This window comes from Vigna unguiculata, chromosome 5, assembly GCF_037176805.1.
Source record: "Vigna unguiculata cultivar grain cowpea cultivar isolate G323 ecotype 2 chromosome 5, ASM3717680v1, whole genome shotgun sequence".
In the NCBI taxonomy this organism is placed as follows: Eukaryota; Viridiplantae; Streptophyta; class Magnoliopsida; order Fabales; family Fabaceae; genus Vigna; species Vigna unguiculata.
This window is the reverse complement of record NC_140796.1, coordinates 15,020,410-15,036,758: the sequence shown is the minus strand read 5'-3', so window position 1 is coordinate 15,036,758 and position 16,349 is coordinate 15,020,410. Positions and strand designations below refer to the sequence as shown.

The following is a 16,349-nucleotide window of genomic DNA, read 5'->3' as shown; positions in this document are numbered from 1 at the left end:
TTATTTTACTCATTTCTGGTGATGTTTCTTATTTTAGTTATTGATTCTTCTTGAAGTTATATTACTCATAAAATGAGGAAGGTCTTGAATCTATTCTTTCTCTTTTAACATTCATCAATATAATTATTTGTTTCTCTATCAAGTCTTGGAGTTCTTGCATGATCGATTGCGCATTTCCAAGTTTACAATCAGGGGCGACTCAATGGTTTGACAGACCTAAAATAAACTTAAAAAATGAGGTCTTTTATTTAATTTATTTTTTGAATTTTTTTATGCAAAATTATTTATTAAATTGTCATAATTTATTTCATTTAACATTTATTTCTCAATAGATAATAGGAATAATTTGTTTAATCTTTCTTGAGACATTGTTGATTTTAAATAAGTTTTTATTACCTTTAGCTTAGAGAAACTCCTTTTGGCTGAAACAATTTACACTAGAATTGTTAATATTATTCTATACATTATATATGCATTTGGAAAAGAATTTATTCTTTTTATATAATTAAAAATATCAATTGGCTTATCATTTTCCAAACCTACACTACTAAAAAAACTCATATTTCCTACCAATATCCAACAAATTATCATGTTTTAAAGATTTTTCAAGTTTTAAGCATTTTTCTTTCAAAAATGAAATATCTACAATACACAAGACATTTGCTCTTTTTTGTTCATAGTTCCTTTTTGTTATGCACAAAATAAATAAACAATTGAATTTTTTTTACAAAAATATAAAATTACAATAAATAAAATATAATATTATTAATAATTCAATGTCAAAAGAACTCATTACAAAAATTAATACAATAAAATACTTTAAATTTATATATTATTACGTGAAATAATTAAATAATAAATAAAATGTTAAAAAGAGTAAAAATAGTCTATGTTTTAAAACTTATTTGATTTAATGAAATTGACATTTATATTTTTTTCAAATACAATATATTATTTGAACAAAAATCAAACAAAGAAAAAAATGTATAATAAAAAAATATAATGAGAAAAAAAGTATATCAAAATCTTAGTAAAGTTTATAAATATCACAACCCTTGAAAACGACATTAAAAAATTGTTAAAAAATAAATAAAAAAATTTCAAATGAAATAAAGTTAAGAAGATGAGAGAGAGCAATAAAAATAATTTTATTGAAATACAAGTACTTTAATAATTTAAAACGAAAACAGTTGAGTCAAATAAGGATATAAGAATAAATACTGAAATTATAATACAAATACAGTCAAATATGGATATAAAAATAGGGGTGTTTCATTTTGCAGCTCCCTGTATTTCTTCCTACACCCCTATAAAAGTGATATTCTCCAAACTACTCCTCATTAAAAAACACAATAAAAATCTCTACAGCTATTATTACAAAATTTTTAATGATTTTTTACCATCCTTAGCCAACAAACAATTAGTAACAAAGCCCGAAGACTTACTAATGAGCACGAAGTCGAATAAGGAAATGATTATTGGATCAACTTTAAGATAGAAAATGGGTCATCATCTTCATACCTATGAGGAGACAATATAAACCGCACTCTTGTAACATTAACTTTTCACCCACTAGCTAGTCACATTTTCAGTTGTAACAACAATTTATCCACCGTAAGCAGTGGCGGAGCTCTTTATAGACAATTTTTAAGTAGATTCGATTATCATAATTTTTTGTAGTAGTTATGTCTCTTAATGTTTGATTAGATTATGATTAATTATTTTTAGTATTAAATTTGTTTTTTAAATAGGTATATTGATGAAAAACAAAAAAATAAATTCATTTTTTAAAATTGATAAAAGAAAAGTGAAGATCAAAACAGAACAATATCGTTACTCATCGCATAACAATGAAATGAAATGCTTGTAATGACTTTTGAATTCGATATGTGCACATTAGTAAAAGGCAAAATGAATATTTTGTAGATAATATGATTATTTATATTGGTAAAAGAAAAATAGCTAAAAAATGTAGTTATGATTGAATCATGTGATAAGTTCTAGAATATGAAAAAATGATGGACAATCATTATATATGTGTAATTTCTTTTATAGTTATAGCTATACTAAATTATATAGTTTTTTGATTGGATTAGTAACAGTAGTATTAAATATATAAATTTTAAGTATATTATTTTAACTTTCCCAAAAATTTTGATCAAAATCCACCGTTGAAAGTAGGAATCAAGGATATAAACTTCCTTTTTCTGCCTCAAGGGAAAAACATTCTAAATCTTGACTAACATCTCACTTAAGTATAAAAATCATAATTTATTTTTTCCTTTCCTTCTGACTATGTGGTTTAGTTGCAAGAACAATTTTCAAACAATGTTAATGAGAATCGGGTCAGAAAAATATCATGCAACACAGAGATAGATGAAGGAGTCTCAACGAGATGCAAGAATGGGTAGAAAAAAGTTAGAACCATAATTTGGGAATGAAGAAAAATGCTCGAAGAAAAGAAAGAATAAATGATAAATTTAAAGACAGGAGAGGTGTAACACTCGTATGGAAGAAGAAAAAGAAAAATAGTTAAGGTTTTTAATATTATTTAATTGATTGGTTGAATAGAGATTATAAACCTTATTGCAGTGCAGAAAAAAATTGGGGTGCACAAACTAATAGTTTAAAAATAAATATTAGAACAAGCCGACCTTAGCTCAGTTGGTAGAGCGGAGGACTGTAGTTGGTTTGAACAGACATCCTTAGGTCGCTGGTTCGAATCCGGCAGGTCGGAATTTTTGCTGACGATAACGTATGGAAAATTAGAATAAACTGAATATTACATTCCTAACCCCATATTCATAACGGTTCACTGCAAAAATTTCTCAATCAAAAAATAAACAAGTTTTAACAATACCACAAGTTTATTTTACAAACCATACACCTAAGAACATGGTAAATTTAAAATGATCAATTTAATCAACATCAGTAGTTTTATATTAAAAGGTTTTACAGAATATCATTTATTTATTTGTAATATATTTAGTACTGCATTTTTATCCACTAGGAGCCATAAATTTTCAATTGATTCCACCTGATTCTCTAGAAACCAGAGTGATGAGAATCATCCAAAACTACAAATTTCAGCGGAAAGCACATCCTCTAGTAAAATAAAAAAATTTACTGTTAAGATCTTTCTGTGTTATACAACATATTACAGAAAATGTTTCTTCTGCATATATGCAATTGGTAGTAAAATACATCAGAATCTGAGTAGAGCATTTTTTGTATTTATGTCCTCTGTACAGAAAAGCCAATATGAAGACAAATGTGGTTAACACACTCAGTTATAAATTGGAAAGGAATAATTCGGAGTCCAGAATCCTCATAAAAAATTCTTCTTGCCTTCTATACATTATCGGGCTATATCTACTCCTCATAGCCCATTCCTCAAACCTGAAAAGAAATGAATATCATAAGATCCCACCGTTTCTTTCAGGGAATGTGAAACTATAATATTGTGTTTATAAAATATATAGAAGGAAAGTCACCTAGGAGAATGAGAGCAGTTCTTTTATATAAGCCAATGGAAGTTTAGATCTGATAGAAATTGAGGTGTAGAGTATACAAACAATGGACTAGCAACCCCTGCAAACCGATGCTGAAAAATGGAATGCTCATCTTCCTGGGCCATAACTTCTATTTTTAGGCCAACATGAGTTTGACCCCTGTAATTTGAAAAAATGTTATACGTTTATATACTGTGTACAAGCATTCAAGACAAGTAACAGCAGGAAAAAAGTTATCACCAAAACCCATCATCACTTTGTCCATTGCATTAAAACAATACAAAGGGGTGTGTATACAACAATTCGAATTGAGTAATATATTGAAATGTAATGCATAGTGCGCAAAGTTCAAATTGAGGAAGGACCTCAGTTCAAAAAAGTCGAGAGAATATGATGGTGGATAATGTAGCTTTACTTTTGGTTACTTGCAGTCGCAAATTTCCTGGTAAGAGTTTCCTATTAAAAATAACATTTTACTGGTCCGAAATACTTTGAACTCCTTTATTTGATTTAACGACTTACGTAATTGTTACAAGGAGGATAGGATATTAAAGGAGTTATCGTGAGTGTGTACTCTAAAGAATAACCTCTATGACCACTATCTTCCAATTTAAACTCTGCATCAAATAAGCTGAAAAGTATTTACACTCACAGATCAATGCATCATTATACGACGGTCAATTAATTTATAGACTAAATTATCATACTAAAAGCGAGGGCCAATAGCAACTTACATCAAATCTACCCTCTTTTAAGCTTTCCAATGACTCGGCAAGCTGAACTTGCTTTGAAGCAGTTGCAAGCAGGGCCTAACATGAAGCAGCAAACTTGATCAACACATGTAAATTCACAGAACAATATGACTTTAACTGTGATGGGTTTTACGGTAGGAGACTCGCACTACCTTCTTTGTTTTTTGCAAGTCATATTCTATACATTTTATACGACTTAATGATTCTTGAAGAATATCCTCTTTTTCAGGAGGAATTGTTTTAGGTTTATTGGCCATCTCAGTAACCACCGCCTCTAAATTCTGCAACCTCTGCCAAAGTGGCTCTTTTATTGCAGCATTAATTAAATGTTCCTGGAAATTGGACTGTGCTGATTGGGTTCTCTCATGGTTTCTTGGTTGTTTGTCTACAGAGCGAACCATAAACAATCTCCCCAATGCCGCAAGTACTACATAAATACAAGTTAACAATTTGACTGCGATTTGAGCCAAAATACTTGTAATATAGGGAATTGGTTTCTGTGGAAGTCTTCTGAGATAATTGTTGCTTGAATCACCTATCAGATGCATCATTTTTTACAATTAGTATAAAGATAAGAAATTCTCCATACTAGAAAAGGAAACAAAATGAGGTGTGCTCAAACTAGTAATAAAGCTGAGATAAACCTTTCGACAATTCAAATTTAACAACACACATACCAAAAATTCAATCAATAATCTGGCACTAAAGAAAACAAAGCAATAAATATCCATCCTGTTCTTAAAATAGATTGCCGTAGGAACTACCATACTATCCTGGCGTTTTCATTTTGTGATGTAACTTGGTTAAGATTGGACCAAGTGAAATAATTTGCTTAACAAATTTAATATACCTCCTTTCCTCAGCTCAAGTGGAGCATCTAAACAAAGATTGTTTACAGGTTATGTAGCAAGTTCTATTATCATCATTCATCGGCCACAACAAAAGTTCATCCTCTTAACATTTATTGATAAAAAGAATGAAGTCCCCAATTAGAAAGACATAAGGAATCACATACCTGTTAAATCAACATCCCCAACATCTCTGGCAGCATTAACTGGCTCGAGTAGGTTTGCACTAGGTGCACAGTCTCTCGTTGTTTTCTGAAATACGGTTGCATATCATATATGAGATGCAGATAACCTAAAGTTAAGAGAAAAAGTTCCAAGATAAAGGCCATATTCACACATGAGAAACAGACAAGTTTCAAAAATATATATTATAGGGAGCATTTATGAGATTATGAGTTCATTGAAGTGACTGGTGACCAACTTAGTTCTTGTAAGTTTTCTTTACCTTATTAAATAAGCTTCATGGCGAAACTAATAAAAATAAGTCATTTTAACTTGTTCAGTAAGGTCGAAAGCTAACAGTAAATAAGCACAAATTTGAAAAGAGCTATATGAATAATTTCATAATTAAATTTGCTTAACAAAAAGTCACCTTAATCATCTTAAATGGTAAATACTAAGAACTTCAAACATCATCTTATTTCTCATAAGGTTTAAAGTTAAATCGTTTCTTAATGTTTTAAATTTGGTATTTTTGGTATTACATAGACCAATTATCTACATCAACAGACTTAGCTGGTGTGGAGATCAAGAAGGTGGTCTATTAAACACCCATTTTATTCTGAGAAACCCAAGATAAAAATAACCAATTGAATAACTAATGAATAAAATTCCATTTGTATTTGGAATCTATTTCTTTTGGTTTAACACCCTCAAATCTTTAAAATGGCATAAAAATTATCCCAAATGATAGTATACTAAGCTGATGTGGGAGCCAATAAAGTGTTTCAGAAACCAAATTCACTCTCAAAGACAAAAACTAAAATGCATCACCAGAATGTTCAAAAAGAAAGAAAACAAACATGTTCTTGAATTTTCCAGACATCAATAGCTTTGACCACTCAATAAGCTTCACAAGTTAATATCAAAATGAAATAGTATCTAAACAAACTCAACATTGACCAAGCATGTAAATCATAGCAGCATTCACAATTCCCCATTTTGCTGCCTAAATCCGAGACCTTCATATACAATAGTTTGACATCCTCAACCATAATTTTGGTAGCACCATGATGGAATTATACTTGTTATGATCAAAAGCTGACATGATGCGTATAAGTATACATATGCATACACTTACAACTATATTAATATAATTATTATGTTTTGAATCAGTTCTGTCTTCATTGGTTTCACTAATAAAAGCTAGGAGTTACCACTGCATTCCTTGGCCATACAATCAGCGTAAGAAATGAATAGTAGTAAAATTTTAGATCAAGGTCAATAGATGTAGGTAGGAATCCACCGCAGTTCTATCTAATTTTGGGATTGAATTTCTGTATTCTAGATTCTAGAATTTTTTTTTTATTTACTTCTTGTGAATGTAATGTAAATTTAGAAAGAGGAGGCTTATCATATTTTGCAGATAAGACATGCTGTGAACCTCAATGAGGATTTACAGTATAACTTACAAATGACCTACTACCATATAACAAACAAAGGAGCACTAACTTGAATATGCACAAGCACAACTTTTTGATGAACATTGAATTTTTCACTTTCAAATTTAAAACAGTTTTTCAAAAAAACTGGGCTAGCATTAACCACATTTCTACTGGGAGTGAGTGTACTTTATAGCAGTATTATCGATTGTGGGTCACAAAAAAAGCAGAAAGCTAAAAATATTTCATGTCATATATCAATAGCATCATGGCAAATAGCTGAAGTTTCAAGCAGCTGAAATATATGATACGTATCAATTATGTAAGCATGAAAAATAAGCTGTATGAAAATAAATAAAATACATAAAAATTTGCATAAAACTAACTTAAGTTCAATTAGCCAATAGACTTATATGTGATAACAGAGAATGCAGGAAGAGGTGAACAAAGATCGATGGAGGAGTGGAGTCCTTAGTTGACCCTTACATGAAGCCATAAGCAGAAGTTTATGTATAGGAGAAATTTAATAGGTTTTATGTGAGTGGGAGGAATGGCACACTAGGACTCAGGAAAAAATATAGTGTAGTTCCCACATCCTTATTCCTAAGCCATAAGACAGCAACAGCCATAAAGGTCAGCTGCAATATCTGTTTCGCAGGAGGTGCACCACAATGGAGTCGTGATTGGGAATCTGAGAAAATTTTCCAATGCCATAGAACTATAGTACCACAATAATAACTATTTAACAGCACTGCTTAATAACATGTTAATTAGATGAGTTTGGATCTGAACATATTCCTTACTTTTTGATACAAGATTTTATTACCAAAGGAAAGGCACCACTAAATGAGGCAGAAATAAAATCATAATCTCAGTTGTATGCCAAACAGTTGGAGAATATAATTATTGATGCCATTAGTTGATTATAAGTGCTCTGTTTTACACCAAAATTAATAAATAGTCTCTAACACAGAATTCCGGCCTAGAAAAGTGATTCAAGACAGACACATCTATCAAAAATAACACTTGATACTAAAGAAACTTGTATTCACCGTGACCCTATTTGCTTTAGTCTTTGCAAATGACATATACTTGCATTTTACTTCAAGAAGTACACAACAAGCACAAATTCAGTAAAGATGCCAGAGACTCTCAATAGTGTAAGAAAATATTCATATTGGATTGGTCTATGGCTCCAATCAACAAGATTACATAATAGCAAGCTTAAGAGTCCAAATTAGTGTCTGTCAACCCGTAAGTCATAGCATAAATCATTCGTAATCTTTGAAGCACTTCCTTTCAATATCATATGACAAGCAAAATACTTTCAATAAATGTATTTATAAAATGAGTAATCAGTAAAGATTCTTGTTTGGAAGATAAGAAAAAATGCTAAATTTGAAACTCAAACATAAAAAATATATAAGATAAAAAACAAAACACAAGGAAAATATAAAGTCAGCTCACTTTATCACTAGAAGGAACTGATTGAACCGAAGCTGAAGGACTCAATCTTGCTGCTGATGCTGATACAGTTTCAGATATTTCAGAGCTTGTAACCTATGATGAAACGATCATGTCAAAAGCTTCACAGCATGCAAAAGAATATGAGCAAGACTTGTGAATTCTACAACAATATACTGTATTGGCACTAAATTTATGTGTTACCTTGCTGGTATATGACTTCATATCTACCTCATTAGCAACCGAGGAACTTCCAAACTTTGTCAGCTTCATTGCTTCTCTAGAATGTAATATCTGTAAATAGAAAAAGGAAGTATTAGCTGTACAATTGGGCAACAATTCTTACATTTGATTTCCTAAAAGTGTGGGAATCCTCATAATGCCATACTTTCCAAATGTTAGGATCATTCCAAGGCCCTTTGTTAGATCTAATACACCCTCCATCATTTGGGCATGAACAACTGCCACCAAGGAAATCTGGAAGTTGGCTGTTGATAAAAGACAACAAAGGAATGCTTCACATGATATCCATTATTAGACATAGAAACACTTAAATGAAACAGTTCAAACTTGAACACAAACCTCGAGTCTATAATCTCTAACAATCTGTTCTGAAACTTGTTACCTAAAACCTGTAGATTCAGCATGAATCAAAATACTAATGCTTGTTTATATCTAAAGAGAAAACACTTACAAAGTAAAATAGATATATACATGTATTTTGGCCGTCGTCCTTGGATCAAGAAAACCTTTTGCAGTATTCCATAGTAGTTTGAACCCACTACCCGCATTAACTACAAACATCTGGTTTAATGTCTGCAAAAAAGGACCAAATTCAGAAGTGAAAAATGACTGTATAGCCATATTACTAACAGCAATTTATTTTTACAGTAAGGGTTACAGAGAATGGTATGATTTAAGTATTATTATTGTATAAGTAGGAAGTAGGTTAGTGATAGTCATTGTGGGTTAATTAGCACAATTGCAGTCTGCATACCTAATTCAGGTTCCATTCTGAAATATGCTTGAGTTCATGTACAAGCATGCACCTATATGAACATATGCATGTAAATGGAGAGGAAAAGTAGGCAAGGTACTCATGACAGAGGAAGGTGAATTATTACTAAGTAGGTCCATGTGCTTATGAGTGTTTTTGCATTTTTTTCCCTCCAAACTTCAGTTTTTTTTTTTTTCATCATTTGTTCGTTCCATTATGTTTTAATGCAAAAAATAAAATAAAATAAAAGGAAGCCAGTAAACTATGATTTGTAGATCAACTTAAATTTAAGTTCCAACAACATTTAGTTACCTCAGGGTAGTTATCACCATCAATTTTTTGCATGCGCATAACAAGATCATGTGCAACCTTGCTGAAACTCACCCAATTCTGTAAAATATACCAAGTATTAAAGTTTTGATTTCAGCATAATGCTATTTTGGTTATTCAAATATGTTTCTGTAAACATAGAATGTACCAGGCCTTGCACATCAAGTATTGTTGTTGTCTTATCAATATGTCTCTTTGCTGCAATAGAACATGCTGGAAATTTCTCTTTAAACATTTTCTCAAATCCCTGAACATGATACTTTAAAAATCGATCTACTGTTGTGACACTCATCAACTTGCTGGGTTCAACTTGACCAAGTCTTTCAATATAAACCGGTCGGCCCTCTTTGTCCACACCATGGTAACCATGTGGATAATAACGCTGAACCTCTCCATACTCCTTATATACGAAGTCCTACATATAATTCATCATAACATTCAGTAGTGAGAAGATTGAAGTAATTCTTTATCAAGGAAATCATCTTGGGAAAATCTTCCAAAAGTGATATATGCAGGATTTCTCTTCACTAGATTTACAAGCTATGGATGGCTACCAGTTGAAAACTAAGCTAAGCTCCTTCAATATTTGGGTACCAATTAGTACACAATGGATTATTTAATATCCAAAAGGAAAACAACCAACTATGAAACTTTACCTTTAAAATAGAATCTACTCCATACTCCTTCCTCCAGCGGAGCATATCTTCCCACATCTGAACTGTTTTATCGATGTCAAATTTCCTGGCCTTCAGAAACCTGCAGCATGAAAACATCAGCTGACCTTTCTTGCATATTGCACATCAAAAGATATTTCTTCTATACAAAAGCTTGTCGAGATAAGAACTTCAACATGTTTTAGTTTTCTCCAGAAGTTGCTGGAAAAAAGGTTTTAAACACGAATGAATGGCAATTTGGACAAATGATCCTCTAACAATAATCAAATATCCAGATCTCTCTTTAAAAGAGGAAGAATACTTCAAAGAAAGCAAAATCATGTCAATTATTGAGGAAGAAGCTACAAAATGTGACTCCAGATAAGATGCTTCAAGTTGCACATTTGCAGAACTAATATTCCCAAATTAAGTTAAATTAGAAACTGCACCTCTATGGCAAATGAATCAACATTCCACAGGTTACGAACAAAATAGATCATAACATGCATTTATTTCTAAAGCAATAAAACTAAGCAGTCAAAAGAGAAATAGCATACTCAATAGAAAAGAAACTTGCTAGACACATTCATTTACCTCAGCATTGTATGATAATCATCATGGGAATCTGGAAGCAGATCCCTTGTAAGTAACACCTGACGAAATGAATTCACAGCTTTTTCCTCATTAGCATCGCGAACATCTTCTATGAAAATTGAAGCAAATTCACTATCTGCGACACGTGTATTACGCTTCCTGAGACTATAACTAAGTCTTGTTGAAGCAGTCATTGCTTTTCTCCTAAGAGATCTAGCTCGAGACTTCCGCCACTCATCCTCGGAGGTTTCAGGCTCCAAACTTCTACCCCTCTCATTTTCTTGAGCTAATACTTCCTCTAAATCTACAGACATCAATATTTAGAATAAAAAACTACAGTCCCAAAACAACCAGAATAACAAAGATATGTTCACAAATCCAACATGTCAATGCCACAACGGACTAGGGCTATGTACCTGGCATTCTATTCAAGACACCAGTAATTTGTACTTAGATTGCCTCTGCACCAGGGGGAAAAAACGCATTTAATAACAACAATTGCAAACCAGGATTAGGAATACTCATCAGCTAAGGCATTACAAAAATTATCAAGAATTCGTGTATAAAAACCACAAATAAAAAAATTATTCATCTGGAATAATTAGGGAACAAAATTCATACAAAAATAGAAAACTAAACCAAGACCCCAGATCACTCCACAAACTAAACCCTTTACCCTCTACACAAGACTAAAATTGGATTACGCCATTACGCAGATAACCCCTTCATCAAGAAAAAACCGGAAGTAAAACAGAGAAAGACAATTACAACAAACTCCACAGAATCTAAAACTGTTCCTCAGTAAAGACTAACACTTGAAGAAATTCACAAAAACAACGCGATTGTTCAGCTGAATCAGTTCCACAAACGAACAAAAAGGCCCAAGACCATAGATCAATCGATAAACTAGAGAAAAACAGCATTACACTCCCCGCAACCAAGAAAGAAAATGACCGACATTTCACAACAACAAACACAATTTCGAGAGAATCCAATGTAAATAGACCAAAACCAATAAAAAAAACGCGCCGAAATTCCACAACCGAGCCGGATCATCATAATCGTAGAAAAAAATGTCAGAACCGAAAAGCTCAGATCAATCAACAAACCAATCCACGGACGCGGATTTCCGATCCTAAGGAAAAAAAAAAGAATCACATTGCATTTCAGTCACGTACCCGAATCGAAACGGCGTAGCTTCAGACACGACGGTAAATAACAACAACACTAATAATATAGGCAAAAATGAGCGTAACGAATATCGCTTTCTCTTTGCAAGATCGAAAAATGGCGCCCCTTTCTTCCTCGTAGTACCGAAATCCGTACGAAGCCGCAGACAGAGACACGCATAGAGAGAGAGAGAGAGAGAGAGAAAGAGAGAGAGAAGGAGAGAGAGAAACGTTGGAACAAACGAGGAAACAAAGAGAGAGGCACGTCGTTATCAAAAGCGTTAGCAGTGGCGTGCAACGGCCGCTTCTGTTCTGCTACGACGCGCTAACGGCGGCTGTTTGGTTTGTGTGTTGGTGGAATTCTGGAAGCGGGGAGTCCAAGAGAGAGCCGTTAGTTAACGGAGGTGGGGTGGAGTGGGATCAGGTGCTACTGGTTCTAGAATTCGAGAGTGGAAACGGAATTAAATATAAAGAAGTCGAAAAACTTTTTGTCCTTTGCACTCCCAGCGCAAACGTGCTTTTCTAACGCATTCCATTTGGCATAACATCACGGCTCAATTCATGCTCACTAAATCAAAAAATTGAAAAGAGGTTTATGGATATATTTTCTATTATTTATTAAAATTCATAAAATTTGGTTAATAAGAATTTGGAAAAATCAAAACTTGTAAAATTCAACATAGTTCAACGAATGGGAAAATGCCCATTTGGAAAAGCGTCTTGCTAGCACTTTTTGACGTGATTCTAGACTTTTCAACTAGCTAGAGAGTAACTACAACAATGTTAATTGGTTGAGTAAAAGTGATTGAAAATAGAAATAGAAAGAAGTTAATGAATACTTAAAAATACATTACAATCTAATAAATTTAATATAAAATTTGTGAATCTAACAAATGTGATATTAAAAAATTTTACTAATAATACAAAAGCTTTGGTTCATAAGTATTATATTATATTGCACTAATATTTTTGGAGTTCTATTCTTTAGTTTAAAAATCATTTTGGAGATCCATGATGGTATGTATGTTGTCACTTCGATATTGCAGCGACATTGCAATAAATGTATTTTCAATGTGAAAAGTTTTATAAACAGAAAGTCATTCAACACAGTAAATATACATGTATTGGTTTCCGTAAAACAATATGGGTTCTTCTCTTTGTTTTATGAATTTTATTATGTATTTATATCTTCGAGATCTTAATTCGGATTAGAGATAACATTAACTTAGATATATAAATGGGGTAATCTTTATATTTTATAAGTTGATTTTATGACAATGAATTAGAGTCACATTCATTTTTAAATATAGTATCAAAGTATACTTTTAGCAGATAACTTTTATTTTACAAATCGATTTTTTTAGATTTATTTTTTAATATGATATCAAAGTCTTTTTAATACGTATCAAAGTATGTTTTATAAAAAAAAAATTGGATTTATCATGATACTAGTTACACGTAGATATACATGTTCGACATAAAAAGTGAGTGTTAGAGATTCTACATCTAGATATGGTGTGGATTTGACTATCTCATCCTACTTCTCACAAACTTTTATCTTATTACTATATTAAACTTCTTAGCTATGCATTTATCATTCTAAATATTAATTAAATAATATTTTATTAAAAATAAAAAGTATAGATAAAAAACATGATATTATCGATTATCAATATCAAAAGGATTAACATTTTCTTTTAACTCAAGGCAAATATCAAAAAATAAATTATAATTGTATAATTATCAAATAAGAATCAAACAATTATAGAAAATAGAGTAAATGATTAACATAGTGTTTTCTAAGAGAGTAATTGTATGATGATTATAGATTGAAATCTCATCAAATTGAAGAGATTTGTGATGATTCACTGTATATGAAACTTAATATTATTAAAAGATGAATGTTAACAAGTGTCCAAAAGGCACCGGTTAAGAAATAATTAATGTGCATTGATTTTATCATTTTTATATTAAAAGTTGGAATAATTAATTTTATTAATTAAAATAATATAAATGCATATAACTGATTTTATAAAGACAAAAATATTTTATAAAATTTCTGAGCAATAAAAATAAGCATCTTGAAAACTCAATTAAATCTCAAATTAATATTTTAATTTTAATTTTTAATTTTTAATTTTTGTAAATTTTTTAGATGTTTAATACTACTTTTTGTTAGTTTTTCTGTTAATTTAAAATTAGTTATTTTATTATTTAATTATTTTTTAACTTTTATCGATAAACATTGCATAAAATATTATAATAATTGTATAATACTTATGAGTATTTTTGTCTTTTAAATTAAATAAAACTGGTTAACAAGACCCTTACTAAAATATCCACATTTGTTTTAAATAATGTAACCCTTGGTCTAGTTGGTTGTAGGGATGTCAATGAGGCGAGTAGGATACGGATAGTAGCTCCCCCGTACCCTACCCGCTCGATAAATATCTCTGCCACGTACTCATACTCATATCCATCCTGTATCCATTATGTGGGTATCCACATACTTTTTTAATATACACGGATACCTCCGGGTAATTACAAAAAAACAAAAATAAATATTTAACAACATATTTTAATCGTAAATTCAAATAAAATACAATACATAATATTCATAAATTTTAAATAAAGTCCAAATAACCCATTTAAATAGTGTTGAATGACAATTTTCAAAGAAATGAATTTTTTTAAACTAATTGATAAAAAAATAACTCATTCAAAATCAATATGTTAATATTTTAATAATATTTTTTTATTTTTTTAATTTAAATTACAGTATAGCAGGTATGGGTATTCACGGATACGGATACTATGATACTTGTACTCGTCCCGTTAACATGCAATTATTAAAACTACCTGTATCCGTTATCCGCGGTATCCATTTACGATATTCACATTTTCTACCTGTTGCGCGTTTTATTCGTATATACCCGTGGCTACGGATTTTTTTGTTAGTTGTGCCAAAGCGTGGGGATGGTAATAAGTTCTGATTCTAATAATAATAATATATTAATTTTACTCAAATATTATTTAAAATTGATTTTAAGTGAATGTATTTTATTTTCTATTAAATTTAATCATAAGGATAAAAGTGTAAATTTACATTTTAATTTATTTAAAACGTGTCAATACTTATTAAAATTCCAATAATTATGAAGTAAAAAAATTGTAACGACAAGAACGTACTTACGTTGTGTTTTAAAGCACATCTTACTTAATTCTAATAATAGTTGTTACAGAAACTTTTCTAAACCTCTTGGTTAAGCAAACGCCATTACCAAAAGTCAGATTTTACAAAATTAGGCATCAAAAGTCCTTAATTTAATAAAAGTTAGAGAAGCGGAACCATTTTTTGTCACATGCGGAATTGTTTACAATATAATAATATAACATCTCTTAGAACCTATTTTGGCATTAATTATTTTATAATTTTAAGTAAATATAAATGTTTAATACAATTTTAAACATATCGCTATTCCACGACGTGACCGACCAGTTGTTGTGGGCCACGTGGAGGTACGACGGTGATGAAACTAAAGGTGGCTCTTTTACGTAAAAGGATGCAAAATCGGACATTATGTGGGTGTTTGCCACGTGAGATCAACCCTTTAGTGGGTCCCTCTTACCATACCTCATAATTAAAAATAAAAGAAATAAAAGACAACAGAAAAATGGACATTTCTATTTGACTATTGCTGTGTTTTTTAGCCTTTGGCTTTTGACTATTTCATTGTCTCTGTTCTTCGGATTTTACGCCTCATCTGACGAATCTAGGTGCTGCTGGCAAGGATATTCTATTTACATTTTCTAGGAAATTAAAGTTGGCTTAATGGGTATAGTTAGGAATTTGGATCAAGTGTAAAATGAGAGAAATATTATCTATGATAATTTCCCCGTTCAAAATAAGCAAGAGTTAGTGTTAGGGTGTGATTTGAATTGAAATTGTACTTGATGTGCTTTAATTAGGTCCTGATTATAGGTATTCCTAATTGTATTAGAAAGATGGTATACTAAGAAAGCTACTTTTAAATGGGAAGAGTAATGGATTCAAATTATACCTAAGTTGTTAATATGTTTCTAGTTCACAATGATTTAGATGTAATAGGTTGAGTTAGACTTCTATGTTAGGTTAATTTTAAAATAGCTTCCTCCTACATCCATAGCTTATTTATTTATGAGGTATCAATTTGTTGATATTAATTTTATTTGGTGGGTAACTCTTTGACTAACTTGTAAGTATTAATCTTTAAGACATTTTTTTTTTGCTTTTTAACATTTGGTGCAAAGTTATATTGGTTATAAGACATGTTGATACATGTTTCATGTCAGTGGACTTCAATATGTTCTTGTGAGTTTTTTTTTCTACACATATTTAGCCAAATGTTAAATTCTTTCTTACTGACATTATATATATGGTTTTATGCGA

General features: G+C 30.9%; 1 protein-coding gene and 1 non-coding gene across 3 annotated transcripts; one reads left to right on the top strand and one right to left on the bottom strand.

Annotated features, from left to right (window-relative positions):
* Window positions 1-2,649: 2,649 nt before the first annotated feature.
* Window positions 2,650-2,737, top strand: TRNAY-GUA (transfer RNA tyrosine (anticodon GUA)). Its single transcript is given in 2 exon segments — window positions 2,650-2,686; window positions 2,702-2,737. It is a non-coding gene; the product is annotated as a tRNA-Tyr (tRNA).
* A 369-nt stretch (window positions 2,738-3,106) lies between these two features.
* LOC114185988 (Sec14p-like phosphatidylinositol transfer family protein) lies at window positions 3,107-12,360 on the bottom strand. Of its 2 annotated transcripts, XM_028073979.2 has the most exons (16): window positions 11,930-12,360; window positions 11,168-11,212; window positions 10,752-11,055; window positions 10,161-10,260; window positions 9,653-9,919; window positions 9,487-9,564; window positions 8,892-8,993; window positions 8,760-8,809; window positions 8,566-8,665; window positions 8,382-8,471; window positions 8,181-8,273; window positions 5,280-5,364; window positions 4,417-4,799; window positions 4,247-4,321; window positions 3,495-3,671; window positions 3,107-3,399 (listed from the first exon to the last, which is right to left on the bottom strand). In XM_028073979.2, the coding sequence occupies exons 2-15, from the start codon at window positions 11,172-11,174 to the stop codon at window positions 3,621-3,623; spliced, it is 1,785 nt and encodes a 594-aa protein (XP_027929780.1). In that variant the 5' UTR covers window positions 11,175-11,212; window positions 11,930-12,360; the 3' UTR covers window positions 3,107-3,399; window positions 3,495-3,620. The 2 variants fall into 2 exon arrangements, with proteins under 2 accessions (XP_027929780.1, XP_085530020.1); XM_085673894.1 differs by lacking the exons at window positions 11,168-11,212; window positions 11,930-12,360 and having other exon boundaries at window positions 10,752-11,065.
* Window positions 12,361-16,349: the final 3,989 nt, after the last annotated feature.